Source organism: Aspergillus sclerotioniger (assembly GCF_003184525.1).
Source record: "Aspergillus sclerotioniger CBS 115572 chromosome Unknown BO94scaffold_1, whole genome shotgun sequence".
NCBI classification, from domain to species: domain Eukaryota; kingdom Fungi; phylum Ascomycota; class Eurotiomycetes; order Eurotiales; family Aspergillaceae; genus Aspergillus; species Aspergillus sclerotioniger.
The window spans coordinates 10,589-30,591 of record NW_020290991.1 but is presented as its reverse complement, the minus strand read 5'-3'; the positions used below and the strand labels follow the sequence as shown (position 1 = coordinate 30,591).

Below are 20,003 nucleotides of genomic sequence, written 5' to 3'. Positions count from 1 at the left end.
AGGGGCACCGCCCTATATTGCCTGCCTGATGGCGGATCAGTACTGCTTGGAGAGGTTTGCCGAGCGTCAGCATGGCCAACGGGAGCACAAGGCGCCAATCATCGTCTTGGATAAGGATTGGACCCTGGAGAAGTACAAGGGCTGGCATCGCCCAGAATGGACGGATGGGGAGATTCACAAGGAGATTGATGAAGACGTGGACCCGGAAGATTTCTACGTGCCAGATGACAGTGAAATGATCTTCTTTCAGGAGATTGAGGGGTCGAGAGCACCAGTTCTAGGGTGGATGTTTGCAGAGATCAGCTCGATGCCGGACTTGTATAATGACCTTGCCACGAACGATAGCTATGACGCGTTTTACCGAGCTTATGCCCGACCTCCCAGAGTCTACCCCGATCAGGACGACGATGAGTGGAAGGTGTAAAACAAAGCCTTGCCCTGACACGAGATAATGTGGGCTTCTTCGTATTCCGCCCCACGCTTCGGGCCTGTGGCAGGCTTGCAGAACCCTAAACCCGCCTTAACACCGACCCGTGTCCCAGAACCCGTTATATCCGACCGTGATGGTCCTTGTACATTTACAACTATATATACAATAGCCCCCAATACCAGCAGAGTACTTATCCATCATCAATACTAATTTTCACATCAACCGCAACAATGCTCAGAGTACTCCACAACCAACTCTTCGTCACTCCCTCCCTCCCCTCCACCCCGACCCCTTTCAACCATCGCACCGTCATCATCACCGGCGCCAACACCGGGCTGGGTCTCGCGGCAGCCCATCATATCGCGGCAGGACCGGTCGGCAAACTCATTCTCGCAGTCCGTAATACTGAGGCCGGAGAAACCGCCCGCGACTCCCTCCTCTCTGCCCATGCCAGCCTGGACCCCCAAACCATCGAGGTGTGGCCCCTAGACCTCGCGTCCTACGACTCGGTCCGTGCCTTTGCCGCCCGCGCCATCTCCACCCTGGACCGTCTGGATGTGCTGCTCAGCAATGCGGGTCTTGCCACATTCCAGTATTCCAAGGCAGAGGGCCATGAGCGCACCATCACCGTCAATGTCATTTCCACTTTCCTGCTGGCGGTGTTGTTGTTGCCCAAGCTGCGGGCGACGGGGGAGTTGTCGAGAAACCAGCCAGAACCACAACCGCTGCCCGTTCTGTCAATTGTCGCCAGTGAGGTCCATGCCTTTGCCAAGTTTCCGGAGCGTCAAGCGCCCGAGGAAAAAGGGGTGGGCATCTTTGAGGCGCTGGATGACCCGGATCAATACTACGACACGATGGGGGAGCGGTATCGCACGTCGAAATTGTTGGATATCCTGTTGGCGCGGGAGCTGGCCGACCGGGTATCCGGGGACCAGGTGGTGGTCAATTGTTTGAATCCGGGCCTGTGTCGGTCGCAGTTGTCGCGCGAGATGGACACGGCGGCCGTCCGCATCATCTTGCGCCTGTTGGGCCGGACTCTTGAGGTCGGAGGGAGAACGTTGGTGGCCGCGGCAGCAGCCGGGAAGGAGAGTCATGGGCAGTACATGTCGAATGGGGAGCTGGCTCCCCATGAGCTGTCCAGCTTTGTGACCAGCGACGAGGGGAAACGGACGCAGCAGAAGCTGTGGGAGGAATTGACTCGGATGTTGGACACGATCCAGCCGGGCGTGATGTATAACGTGCAATGAATGAATGTTTGTATGAATAGATTAGATGTATAATACCCAATTCCTCCCATGTTACACAGTTTCAGATTAATTTCTTCCTTCCTCGCCTGGGGTACTGATATTACACTGGTCAATCCATGCTTCGGCTGCGTAAAAGTCCACGGTAGACTGGGTAATAACTGGCCCTGTCAGTGCATCAATTCATCACTACCAAGTCTATAATTCCTCATTTTCCTGTGCCCTTCCACTATGCTTTTGGTGTTATGAGCGAATTGTTGCACAGCAGCATGGTGCATTATTGCGACCGTAGGGATGTTGGGGCTCTACCACCTCACCCGGCACTCCACGGCCTGGTTATATGTCACCCCCAAATAATCCTATGTTGACCTTATGCTTTTCGTATCCTCTGACCAATTCAAGAGGAACCGGGTGCAATTTGGGGGATCTCTTTTGGCCCGTCTTATTTCTTCCGCTTGCAGTGCCTATTTGCAATAAAGTTGAGCATCTATATATATCAGCATCCCGTAGAGATCATACTCCACCAGCAATGAGCAACACCACTTCGTCACTGCCAACTGCAGCTCACATTGCAAAGAGCCTTGTGATCTCCTACTAGTAATCCCAAGGCTTCCAATTGATTGTGAGAGAGTGACAGAGAGCTATCTTGATTCTCGCCACTTCAAGCAGGGTGACAAACTTTCCGGTCCCGGGCCGATTTCTCCGGACAGGTTCTAAAAATAGCGGGGGTCTGACACGCTAAGATTAGAACGAGATCCGTTACGATTTTCTAAGCCGCACCCGACCGCGGGAAACATTCGTGTGCCTTGGGACATGGCCAATTCTGTGTCACATGCTGCACTGGAGAAGAGACCCTTTCGTTCCCTCAAAGCGACTCCATGGCCATCAATTCAGACCAAGGGAACACCATGAAGCCCAATACTTGGCATCTCACTTAACACCGTCAGGCAATAAACCCCGCGGAGACTTTGCAACAGCTGGAAGAGGCCTCCTCGTCCAGTCACGATGGTGGACGCCTGGCAGCAATACGAGGTGGGTGGCCGTGTCCCCGCTGCGGATCCAATGACCCGAACTTCCCATGCGGAGATCTCAGCCGCTTCCCCAACATTTTCTGGGGGATCCTGTCAAGGCTATTTACCAGATGTCATGGTAATAGCCTTGGCCCGGGCTAGTCCAGAGCAATCCGGCCTCTACTTGAGGATCCACCACGACGTGACGTCACTTCGGCTCTGAGGGTTTTGCTTTCAATCGGTTAGCCCGGTGCAGCAAGAATAGCCTGGCATAAGGGCATTCGCCGACAGTAGCCAGTGGCATGATGGTGACCATCCATGGATCACCCAGAGAAAACGAGAATATTTTCTGGTTCCACCAGTCTTCCTGTTAGGCGTCACCCCATCAATGTGCTATGTTTGTGGCTAAGCTTCGATTCGTGAGGGGGATACGACCATTGTGCCGGCTGGTTTGCAGTTATTCCACTGGGTGAGTTCTACAGAAGGAACTCTATTGTCGTGGTCTTCGTACCGCCGAGATGGCTACAGCAAGAGGCTGTCAAGAGCCCTCCATCTCACGTCACGATCCGGTCAGCATACACCTAAAATAGATCGCCTGACGACTACTTTCCATGGTGCTGGGCAGTTCGGTCGATGGCATTGCTCGTATATCGCGAATGAGCCACAGGAGGGGTGATGGGATTTACAACTCATGACAGTTGTACGACCGGCTTTGCTGGACGTCCAACTCTATAAGAACCCTCATCTTCTCCCTCTTTCAGCTCTCCAATAACAGTTCACAGACCGCGATTTCACAGACCGCGATTTCACAGACTCATCTAATTCATAAATTGAAACAAGTACATTCTGTACAAAATGAAGATTACTTTGATTCCCACCCTTCTGGCCACCTCGGCACTTGGTCTCAACATTGGTCGAGGCCAGAACACCGCTCAAATCACCTTCATCGGTGCAGCCGACGCCCAATTCTCCCAGGACTTTCCAATTGATGGATCCGTTGTCAAGATCAGTCAGTAACCATATCCATCCGTTCCATGTAATTTTCTAACATCCCTAGCCAATCCATTGAGCATCTCCCACATCTACGATGGAACCAAAGGAACGGTCTGCACCTTCGACGGCATTGATCACAGCGTCACCACCGTGACTGGCGTCGGGCAGGTCGATGTTGGCCCTCCCCAGACTCAGGTCCAGGGTTCATGTCGCTGGGCATCCACTGCCCGGGGATATCCGGATTACTCCAAGCCCTCGCCCGGTCAAGTGCTGATTACCTTTATCGGTGCTGCCAATGCGCAGTTCCAGCAAGTCTTTCCAACTAATGGTGTCAGCACTGCGATCTGTACGTATGCCCTAATGTTCTGTGGCCACAGGGCTAATGTGAAACAGCCAATCCTCTGAGCATTTCCCACATCTCGTCCGGGACCAGTGGCGTGCACTGCACCTTTAATGGCATTGATCACAGTGTCACTAATGTCAATGGGGCAGTGACGGTGGATGTTGGTCCTCCTCAGACTCAAGTCTCCGGTGCATGCTATGTTGGTTGAGCCATGGCTGGTAGATGTTGTGCATAGGACGGGTGATGTTAATCAGTATTAATGTCCGGTGTTGTAATATCTATTTGCGGAATCTTGGCATGTTGTGGCAGGTGGATTTGTGACTTTTTACTTTTATTTGTATGTTCGAAGGTAATGCAGAGCTCGGATTTTACAGTTGTTGCAGTTGCATATGCGGGATGGATGCTGTAGGCACCCACTCGTGACACATCCTGTCATACCAAGGTCGTACAGGTCGTACAAACCCCTCAAGTCTTCAATAAGCCGACATATATTTGTTTAAAACTGACTTTGTGATTGAAGGAAGGAAAGAAACAACCGAATGCAAGAAATACAAATGAAAAAGGCAAGGGATGGGCGAGCATACAATGGTTACTCCCTACATCGGGAATTGTTGACTACTTCCCTCTACGAATATGCTGATATACTTGAAAGCAAAAAGAAGAAGCACAGCAAAACGAATGACTCGGATTCAAATCAGTATCAAATCAAACATCATCTGCTATATACTTGCATCTGCATCTCCTGGCTCACCAACAGGAAGACTCAGTCTCAATCTCAATGGCAACGACCTCCAAACAGACACTCTAATCACTGTCCACTTCCCCCCAGTGCAACTGCACTGCAGCGACAAACCTAGGTGCTTAGACGTAGGAGATAGTGACAGAAGAGTCGCTGTCAATAGTCACATCGGTGACCACCTCGCCAGACTCCTCAATCTCAATGATGGTCGCATCGTCAAGACCAACGCTGCTACCGCCAGCCACCTTGGCAACAGCGCCGGTGAAGGTGACGGTGCCAAAGTCAACCAGGTTGACCAGGGATCCGTCCTCCTCGAAGTCTAGTCCACATTAGCTTATTCCAACAGTACGGAAGAAGTCATCTACTCACCCTCAACAATCCATTCGGCGTTCTGGCCGCCAAGACTGGAGCTGGAAGACAGCTCCTTCGACACCTTCTGGCCGGTGCTCTTGTTCTCAATGATGGCAATACCGGTGGTCGAGGTGTAGGACTCCACAATGGCCACAATCTCATCACCAGCAGAGATGTCGATGCCGCTGAAGTCGTAGGCGTAGTCGGGGTACCACTCGTACCAGGCGTCAAAGGAGGCCTCGCCGTCGGTCACAGTGAAGTCCACACCGGTCTGGAGAATGGCGTTTCCGTAGGTGTCGCCATCAATGCCAACCCAGGCAGAGGCAGCCTGGCTGCTGAATCCCGAGCCGGTGGGCTCAGGAACGGTGAAGGTACCAGTCACCGCAGTGTAGGTGGCGGCAGCGGAGGGAGGCTCAACTAGAACGGCGCCGGACCAGTTGGAGCTATACTCGACGTTGGTCTGGTTCTTGGTGGTGGAAGCCCGGGCAACCGACTCCAAGGGGCGAGAGCCCTTGTTGGTGGAGCGAGCCTTGACACGGGCGTCGAGGCCACGCTGGGGGGCAGCAGCAGCAACGCTGGCGAGGATGGCAGTAGCAAGAGCAGCGGTGAACTTCATCTTGAATAATTGAATTGGCAAGGAGCACAATGAGTTGGAAGAGCGGCTGTTGAACTGAGAGTGGAAGGCTTCAGAGAACTGTGTAGTCTGATGAAGAAAAGATCAACTGAACAGCGACATTCACGCGATACTTATAGAATTGTCATGCCTGGAATCCCCTCAAACCAAGGCAGAGAGAATGGCATCATTCTTCCTCATCATATCCCCAGGAGAACGCCATGCGCACTCACCTGCTCTTCCAGAGCGATGAAGTTGTTGCGTATGGCGACATGCAGGTGTTGGATGTTAAGATGCATCGGACTCCGATGGACCAGCGTACAGATGTAAATGAATCTCCGGCTAAGTATATTCTGGGTTACATTGACTGGTGTCTGTCAGTTTATCTCCGGCAGTCAGTTATTGCTCGTCAGTAGCACGTCTTATGGGATACAGATCGCTAACCATTGACGGTTCAACAAAGCGGACATCATTCACCGGTTAGTGACTATGTTGGCTCATGCTAATAATAGTAGAAGATATGGCCATGGCCAGCTGCCAGCGGAGTAGATGGCTTTCTCATCCGGTAACCTTCAGAGCATCCGATAAGAAGGTGGCTTATGGGGACAATTCAGCCCTCAAGGAGCACAGTGCACAGCAAGGGGATAATGAAGCTACATAGAGAACTCTGCATTTGAAAAAGTGCTGACGGATTGGCCTTGGGTGGCTGTTGGAGTGGTCCTGCCCTCTGTCTGCCGATTGCCGTGCAGGTACGGGGCCGACAGCCGTGGAATCCCCTCCTCCACCGGAGTCTGAAGAGAGTGGGTCAGGCTCGTTTGCGTGATTTTGGTTCCGGTGACTTGATTCCAGAGGAGGCTAGTTTGCGAAATGTTGTGATGATGTGAGGCATTTCCTGTCGAGAGGCAATTGACAATGATACTGATTGCAGAATTCATTGGTAGATAAAGATGTGTAGATGGAGATATCTATACTAAACAGTTGATCACAGTATCTCCTTGTATAGGGTTTCAACAAAGGGGTTGGTGATGGACCGGTTCCTTTGAATGACACGATGGCCATGGCTGGTGGCGTCATATGCCACGGATCAGGGAGCCCCTCCCTAGGGCGAGCCATTGAAATCCTTCCACATTGCCAGGAGCCTATATGCACCGTCAGCCAGCGAGCTGCTGGGAGACATGCAGTGGACAGTGCAGTGGGTTCGCAGCGGGCCGACGGGAGGTGGTCTTGCTGACCCGCCTTCTATGAATACTACATAGGAGGCCTTCAGCACGTAATCAAATCGATGACTCGGACGTCCTCCGTGATAAATTGCGGAAAGGGCGGCATGGGAGGTCCTTGTCTGGAATATCTGTTTTACTGAGTGATGATGAAAAACAGGCCAGTACAGAGCCCTGGCTTTTGCGTTGCTAGAGTGGTGGGAACATTAGGGCTGTTCTTTCCATTCCTCAGGATACTCAAGGGGCGAGATAAAGATAGATCCGCTCCGATACCGGATGCGACTCCTTCCATTTCCCCCACCATTACAATGTCACCGAGATACCGACTGAAGATGCCATGTCGTAAGGCATCGATAGCAAGCAACCGAGAACGTCTCAGCTTGGCGCCTCGGACAATTTCCCAGGGGTTCCGAAAGATCAGTGGCTTAAGCTCTGTTGAAGGGCCGAAATGTTCCGGATGGGTGGGGTCGACCGCATGGCGTGATCGGCAACCCCGCCACGACCCTCAGGCCTCCCACCGGGATGCTTCTCACTTCTTACATACACAGTATACCTGCACCCAGTACATGCCCTCGCCATCATGACAGCCAATGATGATGATGAGGCCCCCCTCCTCAGAGACCCCCCGTTGCCAGTCTATGGCGGTCTTGAAGGGCCGCCACCCACCGCCCATCAGCCCTCCTTCAAACGGAATCTGGGCACAGCTGAAGCATTCAGCATCATAATCAGCATTGTCATCGGGAGCGGAATCTTTACCTCCCCTGGTGCCATTGACTCCAATGTTCCCTCGCCCGGGGCTGCCCTGATTGTTTGGCTCGCGGGTGGCATCCTGGCCTGGACAGGCGCCGCCACAATGGCTGAACTGGGCACCGCGATTCCCGGCGAAGGTCTGTATACAATGTCCATCATTACTCCCACTAGCAGCTTACTGATGTGCTGTAGGAGGAGTCCAACCTTATCTTCAATACATATTTGGTGATGTTTTCGGGTTTCTCGCCGCATGGACCTGGGTCATTGCCATCGTGCCGGCCTCCCTGGCCATTGCGAGTATCGTGTTTGTCGAGAGCATCTACTCGGCCGTTGGAGTGACTGACCGATCTGGCAAATTAACACACAAGGCTTTGGCCATGCTGGTGATAATTGTCATTGGAATGGCCAACTCAGTGAGTACGCAATTCACGACTTGCCTGAATAGATTCTTCGTCATGACCAAGTTCGCGGCCATCCTGGCAATCGTGACGGCCGCCTTTGGGGTCGTCTTATCCCATCTTGTCGGCTGGAATCAAACACCTCAACCAGAATCGCACGACTGGCTAACACGATCTTGGTTTGGCCCCCGCAACACAGTCACGCTCGATGGGAGCGAAATCGATTGGAGCAAGTTGAGTGGCTGGGAGACGCTCGGCCATTGTTCGGCAGCTCTGTATAGTGCCCTGTGGGCCTATTCCGGATGGGATAAGGTATGTAGTATCACGTCAACCCAGAAAGCAGTGTTGGAATGTAATCAATGGTCCAGGTCATTTATGTCAGCGCCGAACTGTCCGCACCGGCGCGCCAACTGCCACTGACTATCAACACCGCGATTCCTATCGTCATCCTCAGTTTCATCGCGGTGAATGTCGCGTATTACATTCTACTTCCATGGGGAGTCGTTTCCACGACTGATAGTGTAGCTGTGGTATGTTCTCCTTTCCCAACTAAGGTGAAATCATATGCTCACTAGATCCAGACCTCCTTCAGTCACCTACTAGGCCCAGTATTTGGCATCGCAGCGGCGGCTCTGATCTGCCTGGTTGTTGCTGGCTCATTACTAGGCTGCTCCTTTGTCGCAAGCCGCATGGTTGTCGCTGCGGCCAAGTCCGATTGGCTGCCTGGGTTCCTTGGCCGTATTGGATCAGTTTCCGGGCAATCGACCTCGACGGCGGATGCTCCGGTCAATGCAATTATCTTCAACACCGTCTGTACGGTGCTATACATTCTCTTCGGGAACTTCCGAGCATTGGTGACGTTTAATGGGCTGGCGGAGTACACTTTCTTCTTTCTTGCCATGGTCGGTGCGATTATTCTACGCATTCGCGAGCCACAGCTTCACAGGCCTTATAAGCCGTTCATATTCGCCCCCATATTGTTTAACTTGGTCAGTGGTTTGGTTGTCACGCGGGGGGCCATATTTGCCCCCATGCAGGCTGTTGTGCTCATTGGCGTCTGGGCGGTAGGATTAGGCTTCTACGGGGGCAGAAGGAAGTGGTTGCGAAGAGGCGGCAAAGCATCGTCACGCGCTTCTACTAGGCATTAGTAAGCAGCGCCTGCGTAATGCATGATGTGACAGTAGCCAATCTCTAATTCATACCTGATTCCTCAACCCCCCCAATGCTTGCGGCAATGCTACCATACTACCACTCCGATCAACCGTGGAAAAAAAGAACCTCAATTTCAGTTACCGACTGGACCGGAAGAGTTTAGCAAGCCGTGCGTGTACTAGATGCGGGCTTGTGGTTACTTACAACCTTTGCTTCATAGCGCCACTGCGTAGGAAAGAATTGACATGGCAACTACTTTCGTCATACATACATACATGGATGGCAATACACCACGGGGCGAAAGAGACGTGCCCCCAGCAAGATAGCCACATCCTAAGTCGCCTGACGCACGTCGGTACTGCCTCATAATCTGCTTGACGCGATCCAGAGGCATGGCCTCGACAGTATGTCCTTGGTGGCCCACTAGAGTCTCTGCCATACGAAGCGCGTTGTAAATTGCCTCCTCAACCACGTCGGCAGTCGCTTCAAACAGGTCATTAAGGGGCGAATCGTCCATGACTTCAATCGTCCTAGTCACGGGGCGGGGGTCGTTCTCGCTCTGGTTGACAGGAATCCTGTTGCCCGTTGAAAATGCAAGAAAGATATCACCCGATTGGGTGTGTCCCTGGCCACCCACACGAGCCAAGCCCACAGTTGCCCGCTTTGCGATGCGCTGTAGCTGGGAGGGATGCAGCGGTGCATCCGTTGCTAGTATCACAATGATGCTACCATCTTTTTTGAGCTTTGGCTCGCGCGACGTCCTCGTATATGGCCTGGCTAACTGGGTTTCCAGTAGCATCTTGGGCCAAGATCTGACCCACGGGCACTCCAGCAATGCGCAGATGTCGCAAGATGCCGTAGTTGGCCTGCACCAATGCCGCGACCGTGTAGGCTCCGAGGACGCGCCGACTACTGCTCCCAGTGCCCTCCTTGAGTCCATGGCAGATCATGCCTACCCCGCCACCCACATTGCCCTCTCGTACCGCCTCTCCACTTCGCACGTTTTCCAAGCCATGTACAATGTGCTCGGGCTTTACGGCAAAGGACGTGCAATTATGGAGGTACGCATCAAGCGTCTCACCCACGACGGGCAACACCAACCATCTTGGACTTGGCTGGCCGTCAACCCCGTCACCCTCCGCTTTGGCAGCATACTGATGGATGCCCTGGTGGGCCGCCCCGATTCCATAAGTCCCAGTAAGGACAATAGGCGAGGAGAGCAGCCCAGATTCTTGCAGATTATGAGCACCTGTCAGCTCCCCAGAGGCGTTGAAGCGAAAGATGCCTGCATAGCATGCGCTGGTGGCCCAATCTGCCCGTGGAATGATAGACGTGGCGCCGGTATTGACACCTCCAGACCCGAAAATCTCCTGGGTATGAACCATTACCCCGGGTACGTCGGTGATGGAATTCAATGGCCCAGGGGAGTATGTGCCCAGGTCAAGGCCGGGGAGGAGTTGGCGGATACGCATGCGCGGTGGCTCCTGGCCATCTGAGAGCTGGACGAGCATGGTAGGCGGACTGTCAGGGTGGTGATGATTCAGACAGGTCAATGTGGCAGAGAATCTGTGAGTATTTCAGAGTGGAAGGGCATAAATGAAATAGTGGTGCTTATCAGCGCTAGCATTCCCGCGAACAAAGAGATAAGAAAGTCAAACAAGCACGCAGTAGATGATAGGCATCAGCAATGCAATCTACTCCGATGTAACCTCACCAAACCCAATACAGTTAGCTACCATCACTCCATGATGACCTGACCACGTGCCGAACAACTGACCAATCAACGAAAGGAATAACGTATTTCACGGGTCGACCGACCGCACGGGTCATCCGACCGCCGCGTCAAAAAGTCATCGCGTGTTCGGCACCTCTCTATTCAACCAACCACCATGCCTCCAAATCGAAAGAAAAATCGTCAAGAATTAATTGAGCAAGAGGGCCGGATCCAACTTGCAATTAAATATTGAAAAGATGATAAAAAACGCAAAATTCGTCCAACGGCACGTGCCTACAATATCTCATACGGAACCCTCCGCGACCGCGTACAGGGAATTCAATTTCAATTAGAATACTGCAACCATAATCTTAAATTCTCTGAAATTCAAGAGGATACTCTAATACAGTGGATTCTATCGCGTGATTGGTGTGCAGTTGCTCCACGACCTGCTCAAGTATAAGAAATGGCAAATATAATCCTACAAACCGCAGACCCCTCCTCCTTTGACCCTGTTGGCGAGAACTGGATTACCACCTTTATACAACGCTGTGAAGAGATCAGCTATCGATTTACCAGAAAGTACGCTTATGAGAGAGCCAAATGTGAGGATTCAAAGCTTTTACAAGACTGGTTTATAACTCTACAAGATATACAGGCGGAGTTTGGAATATTAGATAAGGATATCTTCAACTTTGACGAAACGAGCTTTGTAATGGGAATAATTGTAATTATAAAGATCATGATGAGAGTTAACATGCCTGGTAAACCTCATCTTATACAGCCAGGCCAACGCGAATAAGTGACAATAATTGAGTATATTAATTCAATGGGGTGGAGTATTCCCTCCACCATAATTTTCAAGGGAAAAGTCTATATAGAAGGATGGTTTGGCGAATATATCCTCTCACGCGACTGGCGTATTGAATTATTGATAAATAGATAGACAAATGATAATATTGGTCTGTGGTGGCTTAAAGAGGTCTTCTTACCTGCTACAAATACTTGAAAAGTCGGCTGATATAGACTTCTTGTTCTTGACGGCTATGGGAGTCATTTAACGCCTGAATTTGACAAGCTTTGTGAAGATAATGAAGTTATTCCTGTCTGCATGCCTGCTCACTTATCCTACTTTTTGTAATCTCTTAATATTGGCTATTTTGGATCACTGAAGCGGGTGTATAGCTGTTTTGTTGAGTTAAGAATGTGACTTTCATATAATCATTGTTACAGACCCCTGCTAGCCAGGTTACTAGCAGAAGCGGACTCGTCAGGCAGAAAGGTAACGACCAGGAAGGACTCGGGCAGCCAGCAACTCTTATTGAGTAAGATCCCGGTTAGGGTAACACCTGAGGCAACGCTGTGTCACGTGACTATCTACTATCAGATCTACTATCAAGAATATATAATATGGTATATGGAATCCAGGAACATGATTAGATCAACCCTCAATCTATCCTAAATAATATATAAAATAGTATATGAAGAATAAGATATAAGGACGCTCTTTCATATACTTAGCTAGTTCTGTTCTTCGTGCTTAATCTAATTATCTTTAAGTAACCATATATTTTGGTAAAGCTTAGTGACAACACTCATCTGCACTTACTTACAGATAGCTGCGCGGCACTATCTGGCCTTACTTCTCTTCTTCTGTTCAAGATCAAGTCATCTTTAGATAGTCAACAACCTGACTACCTTTGATTCAGTTCACAAAGTATGTATCGGAAACGGGAGCTAAGCTAACAGGAACAGGAAGAAGCAATCCTAGGGTTTGACACATTGAGCACTAGTCAGTACAAGTGTTATCCAGTGATAATTAGTCATTATATTGACTATATCAAACACATCGCGTGCGCCTCAGCAGCAGGGCCCGATAACTAAGGAACTAATAGACATGGTTGATTAGCTATAAGAAAGCATCACGGCCTTAAAATAATAGAACCAGTTACTTGAAGGTTGCTTATCAGTCAAATCTGTTAAGATCCGACCACCTGAGCCATTTAACAGCAAACGAGCGCGGCTCAGAGCTTTCTTGACCCAGTTAGATCTGTATCTTAACATAAATAAAGAAAGACTTAGAAATAAGAAGGACAAGATCTTTTTCACATCTACTTACCTTACCAGAGCAGTATTTAATTAGTTTGAACCATACATCCGCGAGTGATAAGAAAAGTTAGTAAATAATCAGAATAATAATATAAAATAACTTTTTACTAGTTATACCAGATTTAAATAGTATCTTGAATAAATATTCAGAGATATTAATACAGCATAAAATACTGAGTAAAAATTATAATGATTTAAATAGATAGGATTAGTATTTATATATGTTTCAGAGTTTTAGCAGGTCATCAATCACCTGGATTAAGATGATAACACCTATATTTTATGATTTAAAGAAAGACTTAAGATAGAGATTCAAGAGAAAATCATTTAGCAAGAATAACCGGATATCTTGATCAAGATAATAGAAACAGCTGTAAAGATTAATAATAAGTTATATAACTTTAATATAAAATAATAAGAAGATTAGTAGACCAGCGGGTCTACATCTTAATATAATAATCAGCCAGATTACCGAGCCAATAACAGAAGGTCGGCACAACCTAGGAGCTTGGGATACAAAGATCCCTATGGGCTGAAACCCATGGAGCTAGATACAGCACAGCATCAGACTCAACAGACTCAAGTATCTAAGGAGGAACTCGAACAGTGCAAACAAGACTGCTTGTGCTTTAGCTGCGGCAAAGCAGGTTACTAGTTAAAGGACTGTAGTTAGAAATAGCCTCAGAAGTAATTAAGAGCTACAAACCAGGATCAAGGCAGAGGAGCCTATGATGTCACTGCTATTCAGCACGAAGTTTAGACAGAATCTGCAACACAGATATTAGATAATAAGAAGTTACATGTTATTTAGCATGGTCAGCTATCAGAGAACAGGATGTACTGTGATTAATTAAGATAACAGGCCATCCCGGATAAGTTAATAGTACTATCTAGTTAATAAGAGAATTAATGATTATCTGTACCATTAGTTTGGACTATAGAAGTCAATAATAATAATTATAAGCCAGTTCTGAGAAATGACTACCTCAGTATAGTTTAAAATAAAGACAAACTGTTAGATAAAGAATATAGTATACTGCTTAAAGGCCTTGAACCCAGTAAGAAGAGACTTAGCAAGATATCTGATATTCTTGAAAAACCTCTATCAGAAATTAGTAAACTCTGTCCATCGCAGTAAGACAAGGACAAGAAGAACTAGAAGAATGATTAAAAGAATGTTACTTATTAGTTAAACCACATTTTAAAAAAGATCTCAGAGAATCTAGCATGATTTTGCCTAGAGCTTAAGATGATTATACAGCATTGCTCACATTGGGATTTAAAATATTGAAAATCATAAAATGAGACTTGGAAGCAATATTTACAGAGATACTCTTATCATCCAGAAGTTTGCTTGATATATAGATAAGATAATATAGATTATTATTATTAATTATTAGAGATTAGTTAGAAGATAAACATTACTGGAACGGAGCCTTGATATGATAAACTATATTTATATATTTATTTTAAAAAAAGTAGAGATTATTAAAGATATGATAAACTTTCTTGGCTTGTATACTACATGAATATATACTTAATATATTATAATTAAAAGTATATTACTAACTACTAATCTAGAGTACCGGAAGTGGTTAAGACTAAGATAAGCTATTATTTATATAATATCTTTAATTATATATATAAAGAATACTAGAGATATCCTTACCACAGATTAATATATTAGCTGGCATGTTTTAATAATTAATATATAATATATTACGCAGTAAAGATAAAAGGCTCAAGGTTTCTAAGAAGATATTTATAGTAATTAGAATCTAACTAGCCAGAATAATAGTTAGCAGCCACAGAGTCAAGACTGTATCTAAAGATTTAAGCAGTCATATTAAATTAACCAGTCTAAGTATTAATAGATTTTAAAATAATCAGAAACTTCATACACCCGCAATTCATGTAATAGCTTGAGATACTTAGATAATAAAAAAAAGAATCTAAATTAATTATAGAATTAAATAAAGAGAATTTGGAAACTCTCGCGTTAATAATCAAGTCAAGAACTGTATTTATAATTATAAAGAATCACTACAAGCATATAGACTTTAACATGATATCTTTAAGATAGTATGATATTATATTAAGGATTTTATGGCTCAGAAATCATAATCCATAAATTGATTGAAAGACTGAGAGTCTCTAATTTATGAATTGTGATTGCCCAAGATAACACCAGCAAGGACCAGGTATAGGGTCTGGATCTGTACAGCCTGTTATTTAGTAAGGAGCTGAAGCAAGGATTAAGTAATCTAGTAAAGAAAGGTTAAGATTGCTATAAAAGCCTAACGCGCCAGGCATCAGAGGTAACTTAGAGGAAAATAGTATCTTAAGTATAGTTATATAAGTAATAATAATAATTAAGCTATTATAGAAAGATTGGTTTATAAAATTATCAGGATGGGCACTGATAATAACAGAAAAGTACTACAAGTACAGTATTAACAGTTCTGACACAGAGATCGAGATAATTATCCAGGGACTAGAAGATTTATGGAAACTTCTAACTGCAGTCAAGAATAACGCGCAGATTTTATCATAATATGAGTAATTTAAAGACTTGTTCAAGTAGCTAAAGTAACCTGAATTATCTCAGTACAGAAAGCATGACTATACTATTTCTATAAAAAAAAGAAAGTTACTAATATATAGAAAGATTTACCTGATATTTAAAAAAAAATTACAGATATTATAAGAATATATTGATAATTAATTGATTAAAGATAATATCAGGTCTTCGAAGTCACTAGCAGGATATAAAGTCTTATTTATACTAAAAAAGGATAATAGTTTATGACTATATATAGATTATTGGTTACTGAATACTATCATGATTAAGGATTAATATCTGTTATCTTTGATTTCGGAAATCTAAGATAAGATATGAGGAATAAAATAGTTTATTAAGCTTAATATTATAAATATATATTATTATATACGCATTACAGAAGATGAAGAATAAAAAACTATATTTAAAATAAAGTATAGATATTTTAAGTACTTGGTTACATTATTTGGGCTTACCAATGCACCAGCATTATTTTAATAATATATTAATAAGGTTCTTAAAGAATATCTTAATAAGTTTATAATTACTTATTTAAACAACATATTAATCTTCTCAAAGACTGAGAAAGAATATGTAAGATATATAAGACTAGTTCTATACAAACTATACCTATATTAATTATAATATAAGCTGAAAAAGTATGAATTCTATATACAGAAAACAGAGTTCCTGGGACACTGGATATCCACAGAGAGAATTTATACTAAGCAAGCTAAAGTATAAGCTATACAGGATTAGTCTTAATCTAAAAATCTGAAAGAACTATAGCAGTTTATCAGATTAGTTAACTACTATCAATAATTTATGGACGGATATGCTATCTATATAATATCATTCTTCAAGTTTATAAAGAAATTAAAGAAATACTAGTAGAAAGAACCACAGCAGAGCGTGTTTAAAAATATTAAGCAGCAACTTATTATATTACTAGTACTTGTATAGCATAATCCAGAGAAAGAAATAACCATTAAAACTGACATATCAGACTATACTGTTAATATGTGTATAACACAACCCGGAGAAGATGGAAAGCTAAGATTAATTATATTTTACTTAAAAAAGTTGGTTCAAGCAGAACTTAACTATGATATTCATGATAAGGAATTGCTAGCTATAATAATAACATTCAAGCAGTAGAGAGTCTATCTTAAAGAAGTAAAGTATACTGTCATTATAAAGATAGACCATAAGAACTTAACCTACTTTATGATAATTAAAGAGTTGATCAGAAAGCAGGCATGATAGGCTAAGATTCTGTTATAATATAACTTTAGAATCATATACTGCAAGAAAGTAGAAAATGGATATATAGATATGCTGAGCCACAGGCCAGACTATGAATTAGATAAAAAAGCTATTAAACCGGCCATTCTGAAGCGAAACACGGATGGGTTGATCAGCTATAATAAGACTAATCTAACAGCAATATTAGAAATAGGTAGTAATCTAATTAAACAATTAGCTGAAGATATAAAAAATGATAAAATACTCTAAGAAATAAGTAAGGATTTACTAGACAAGATCATTATCAACAGAAATAGACTAGCATACTTTCATAGATTAATCTTTATACTAACTATAATAAGAATAAAGATTATGGCTAAATACTATAATAAACTGCTTAAGGATCATCTAGAAGTAGAAAAGATAATTAAATTAATCATGAGGAATTACTATATTCTAAACCTCAGATAAAAAATACATGATTATATTAGATAATATAAGACTTGTATCAAGAATAAGCCTGCAAGACACTAATCCTATAGATAAATATAAGTATAGAAGGTGCCATAATAATTATAAAAATAGATAATAATTAATTTTATTAATTTATTACTGAAATTAAAAAAATTTAATACTATCATAGTCATCACTGATTACTTTACTAAATATATTTATCTTATATTAAATAAGATAATAATAATAATAATACAGATAGTAGAACTATTTTTAAAAAACATTATTACATACCATGAGATGCTAAAGTATATTATATTAGATTAAGATAAGTTATTTATCTTAAAGTTCTAGAAATCACTCACAGATCTTATAAGAATTAAAAAATGAATAATAATAGCTTATCACCTGCAGATGAATAGGCAAACAGAAAGAGTTAATCAGATAATTAAGTAATATCTGAAGCACTATGTGAACTATTAGTAAAATGATTAAACAAACCTGTTATTAATAATACAGTTCTTATATAATAATGCCAGTTACTTGATTATTAGAGTCTTACTGTTCTATATTAATTATAGATATCACCTGAGGTTTCTAGAAACATTATTAAAGAGGCAGTAAGTTACTAATATAGCTAAGAATATTATTATATTCATGAAAAACATATATTTATAATTATTCTGAGATATCAAGTTCATGAACTTATATAGTAAAATATACTATAATCATAAATACGGGAAGGAACCTGATCTTAAAAAGAGGAAGAAGATGTTCCTATTCCACAGAAATATCAAGACAAAACAATCAAATCAGAAGCTTGATTATCACAAGCTAGGACTATTTATTATTAAAGATAAGAAGAGACCGGTTAACTATAAGTTAAGATTACCAAAATCAATGAACAAAATTTATCCAGTATTTTATATCTTATTATTGGAACCCGCACTAAAGAACACTAGAATTGTAAAAAATGTGGAGATTAACAATAATACAGAGAAAGAATACAAAGTTAAAAAGATCCTAGACCACAAGAAGATTAGCGGCAGGTCAAAGTATTGTTACAGACCCCTGCTAGCCAGGTTACTAGCAGAAGCGGACTCGTCAGGCAGAAAGGTAACGACCAGGAAGGACTCGGGCAGCCAGCAACTCTTATTGAGTAAGATCCTGGTTGGGGTAACACCCGAGGCAACACTGTATCATGTGACCATCTACCATCAGATCTACCATCGAGAGTATACGATATAGTATACAGAATCCAGAAACATGATTAGATTGATCCTTGATCTACCCTGAATGGTATACGAAATGGTATATAAAGAATAGAATATAAGGATACTCTTTCATATACTTAGCTAGTTCTGTTCTTCATGCTCAATCTAATTATCTTTAAGTAACCATATGTTTTGATAAAGCTTAGTGATAATACTCGTCCGCACTTACTTACGGATAGCTGCGCAGCACTATCTGGCCTTACTTCTCTTCTTCTGTTCAGATCAAGTCACCTTTAGATAGTCATCAACCTGACTACCTTTGATTCGGTTCACAAGGTACGTATCGGAACGGAGCTAAGCTAACAAGAACAGGGAAAAGCAATTCTAGGGTTTGACACATTGAGCACCAGTCAGTACGAGTATTATCCAGTAACAACTAGTCATTATATTAACTACATCAAACACATCGCGTGCGCCTCAGCAGCAGGGCCTGATAATCAAGAAACTGATAGACATGGTTAGTCAGCTATAAGAAAGCATCATGGTCTTAAAATAAAAGAATCAGTTACTTGAAGATTACTTATTAGTTAAATCTGTTAAGGTCTGACCACCTGAACCATTTGATGGCAAACAAGCAAAGCTCAGGGCTTTCTTAACCCAGTTAGACTTGTATCTTAACATGAACAAAGAAAAGCTTAAGAATAAGAAAAACAAGATCTTTTTCACATCTACTTACCTTACCGGAGCAGTATTTAATTAATTTAAATTATATATTTATAAATAATAAGAAAAGTTAGTAAGCAACCAGGACGATGATATAAAACAACTTTTTATTAATTATACCAGATTTAAACAGTATCTTAAATAAATATTTGAAGATATTGATGCGGTACAGAATACTAAGTAAAAGTTATAATAACTTAAATAGATAAAATCAGTATTTATATATGCTTCAGAGTTTTAATAAGTTATTAATTATCTAGACTGGGATGATGATACTTATATCTCATGATTTAAAGAAGGACTCAAGATAGAGATTTAAGAGAAGATTATTTAGTAAGAATAACCAGACACCTTGGTCAAGATAATTAAAGCAGTAATAAAGATTGATAACAAGCTATATAACTTTAATATGAAATAATAAGAGGATTAGTAGACTAGCAGGTCTATATCTCAATACAACAACCAGCCAGATTACCAAGCTAACAACGGAAGGTCGGCACAACCTAGGAGCTTGGGATACAAAGATCCCTATAGACTAAAACCAATGGAGCTGGATGTTGCACAGCATCAGACTCAAGAAACTCGAGTGTCCAAGAAGGAACGCGAACAGCGTAAACAAGACCGCTTGTGCTTTAGCTGCAGCAAAGCAGGTCACCAGTCAAAGAACTGCAGTCAAAGTCAGAAACAGTAATAGTCTCAGAAGCAGTTAAGAACTACGCACCAAGATTAAGGCAGAGGAGCCTAT

The 20,003-nt window shown here is 43.5% G+C and overlaps 6 protein-coding genes across 6 annotated transcripts; 4 read left to right on the top strand and 2 right to left on the bottom strand.

Moving 5' to 3' along the window:
• Positions 1 to 28: 28 nt before the first annotated feature.
• Positions 29 to 424, top strand: BO94DRAFT_579986 (uncharacterized protein; the record flags this gene model as incomplete). Its single annotated transcript, XM_025615297.1, has 1 exon — positions 29 to 424. The coding sequence occupies one exon, from the start codon at positions 29 to 31 to the stop codon at positions 422 to 424; it is 396 nt and encodes a 131-aa protein (XP_025472878.1).
• Positions 425 to 609: 185 nt separating this feature from the next.
• On the top strand, positions 610 to 1,729 carry BO94DRAFT_529528 (short-chain dehydrogenase/reductase). The gene has a single exon (XM_025610464.1). The coding sequence runs from the start codon at positions 661 to 663 to the stop codon at positions 1,675 to 1,677; it is 1,017 nt and encodes a 338-aa protein (XP_025472877.1). The 5' UTR covers positions 610 to 660; the 3' UTR covers positions 1,678 to 1,729.
• A 1,411-nt stretch (positions 1,730 to 3,140) lies between these two features.
• On the top strand, positions 3,141 to 4,394 carry BO94DRAFT_132 (uncharacterized protein). Its single transcript, XM_025605650.1, has 3 exons — positions 3,141 to 3,693; positions 3,742 to 4,023; positions 4,071 to 4,394. Exons 1-3 carry the CDS (start codon positions 3,540 to 3,542, stop codon positions 4,226 to 4,228), a joined length of 594 nt encoding a protein of 197 aa, XP_025472876.1. The 5' UTR covers positions 3,141 to 3,539; the 3' UTR covers positions 4,229 to 4,394.
• A 342-nt stretch (positions 4,395 to 4,736) lies between these two features.
• BO94DRAFT_529526 (A4/G1 family peptidase) lies at positions 4,737 to 6,198 on the bottom strand. Its single transcript, XM_025610463.1, has 3 exons — positions 6,168 to 6,198; positions 5,129 to 6,097; positions 4,737 to 5,078 (listed from the first exon to the last, which is right to left on the bottom strand). The coding sequence occupies exons 2-3, from the start codon at positions 5,724 to 5,726 to the stop codon at positions 4,882 to 4,884; spliced, it is 795 nt and encodes a 264-aa protein (XP_025472875.1). The 5' UTR covers positions 5,727 to 6,097; positions 6,168 to 6,198; the 3' UTR covers positions 4,737 to 4,881.
• A 1,294-nt stretch (positions 6,199 to 7,492) lies between these two features.
• Positions 7,493 to 9,236, top strand: BO94DRAFT_570492 (amino acid transporter; the record flags this gene model as incomplete). Its single annotated transcript, XM_025614817.1, has 4 exons — positions 7,493 to 7,827; positions 7,883 to 8,400; positions 8,457 to 8,618; positions 8,664 to 9,236. Exons 1-4 carry the CDS (start codon positions 7,521 to 7,523, stop codon positions 9,234 to 9,236), a joined length of 1,560 nt encoding a protein of 519 aa, XP_025472874.1. The 5' UTR covers positions 7,493 to 7,520.
• Positions 9,237 to 9,373: 137 nt separating this feature from the next.
• Positions 9,374 to 11,131, bottom strand: BO94DRAFT_570491 (P1 family peptidase; the record flags this gene model as incomplete). The annotated part of the gene is made up of 4 exons (XM_025614816.1): positions 10,058 to 11,131; positions 9,512 to 10,017; positions 9,445 to 9,465; positions 9,374 to 9,418 (listed from the first exon to the last, which is right to left on the bottom strand). Exons 1-4 carry the CDS (start codon positions 10,749 to 10,751, stop codon positions 9,374 to 9,376), a joined length of 1,266 nt encoding a protein of 421 aa, XP_025472873.1. The 5' UTR covers positions 10,752 to 11,131.
• Between the last annotated feature and the right edge of the window lie 8,872 nt (positions 11,132 to 20,003).

Coding starts and splice junctions, on each gene's coding strand:
- BO94DRAFT_132 (XM_025605650.1), top strand. CDS start 3,540: ATGAAGATTACTTTGATTCCCACCCTTCTGGCCACCTCGGCACTTGGT. Junction 3,694..3,741: donor TGGATCCGTTGTCAAGATCA/GTCAGTAACCAT, acceptor TAACATCCCTAG/CCAATCCATTGAGCATCTCC. Junction 4,024..4,070: donor TGGTGTCAGCACTGCGATCT/GTACGTATGCCC, acceptor AATGTGAAACAG/CCAATCCTCTGAGCATTTCC.
- BO94DRAFT_529526 (XM_025610463.1), bottom strand. CDS start 5,726: ATGAAGTTCACCGCTGCTCTTGCTACTGCCATCCTCGCCAGCGTTGCT. Junction 5,079..5,128: donor CGCCGAATGGATTGTTGAGG/GTGAGTAGATGA, acceptor AATGTGGACTAG/ACTTCGAGGAGGACGGATCC.
- BO94DRAFT_529528 (XM_025610464.1), top strand. CDS start 661: ATGCTCAGAGTACTCCACAACCAACTCTTCGTCACTCCCTCCCTCCCC.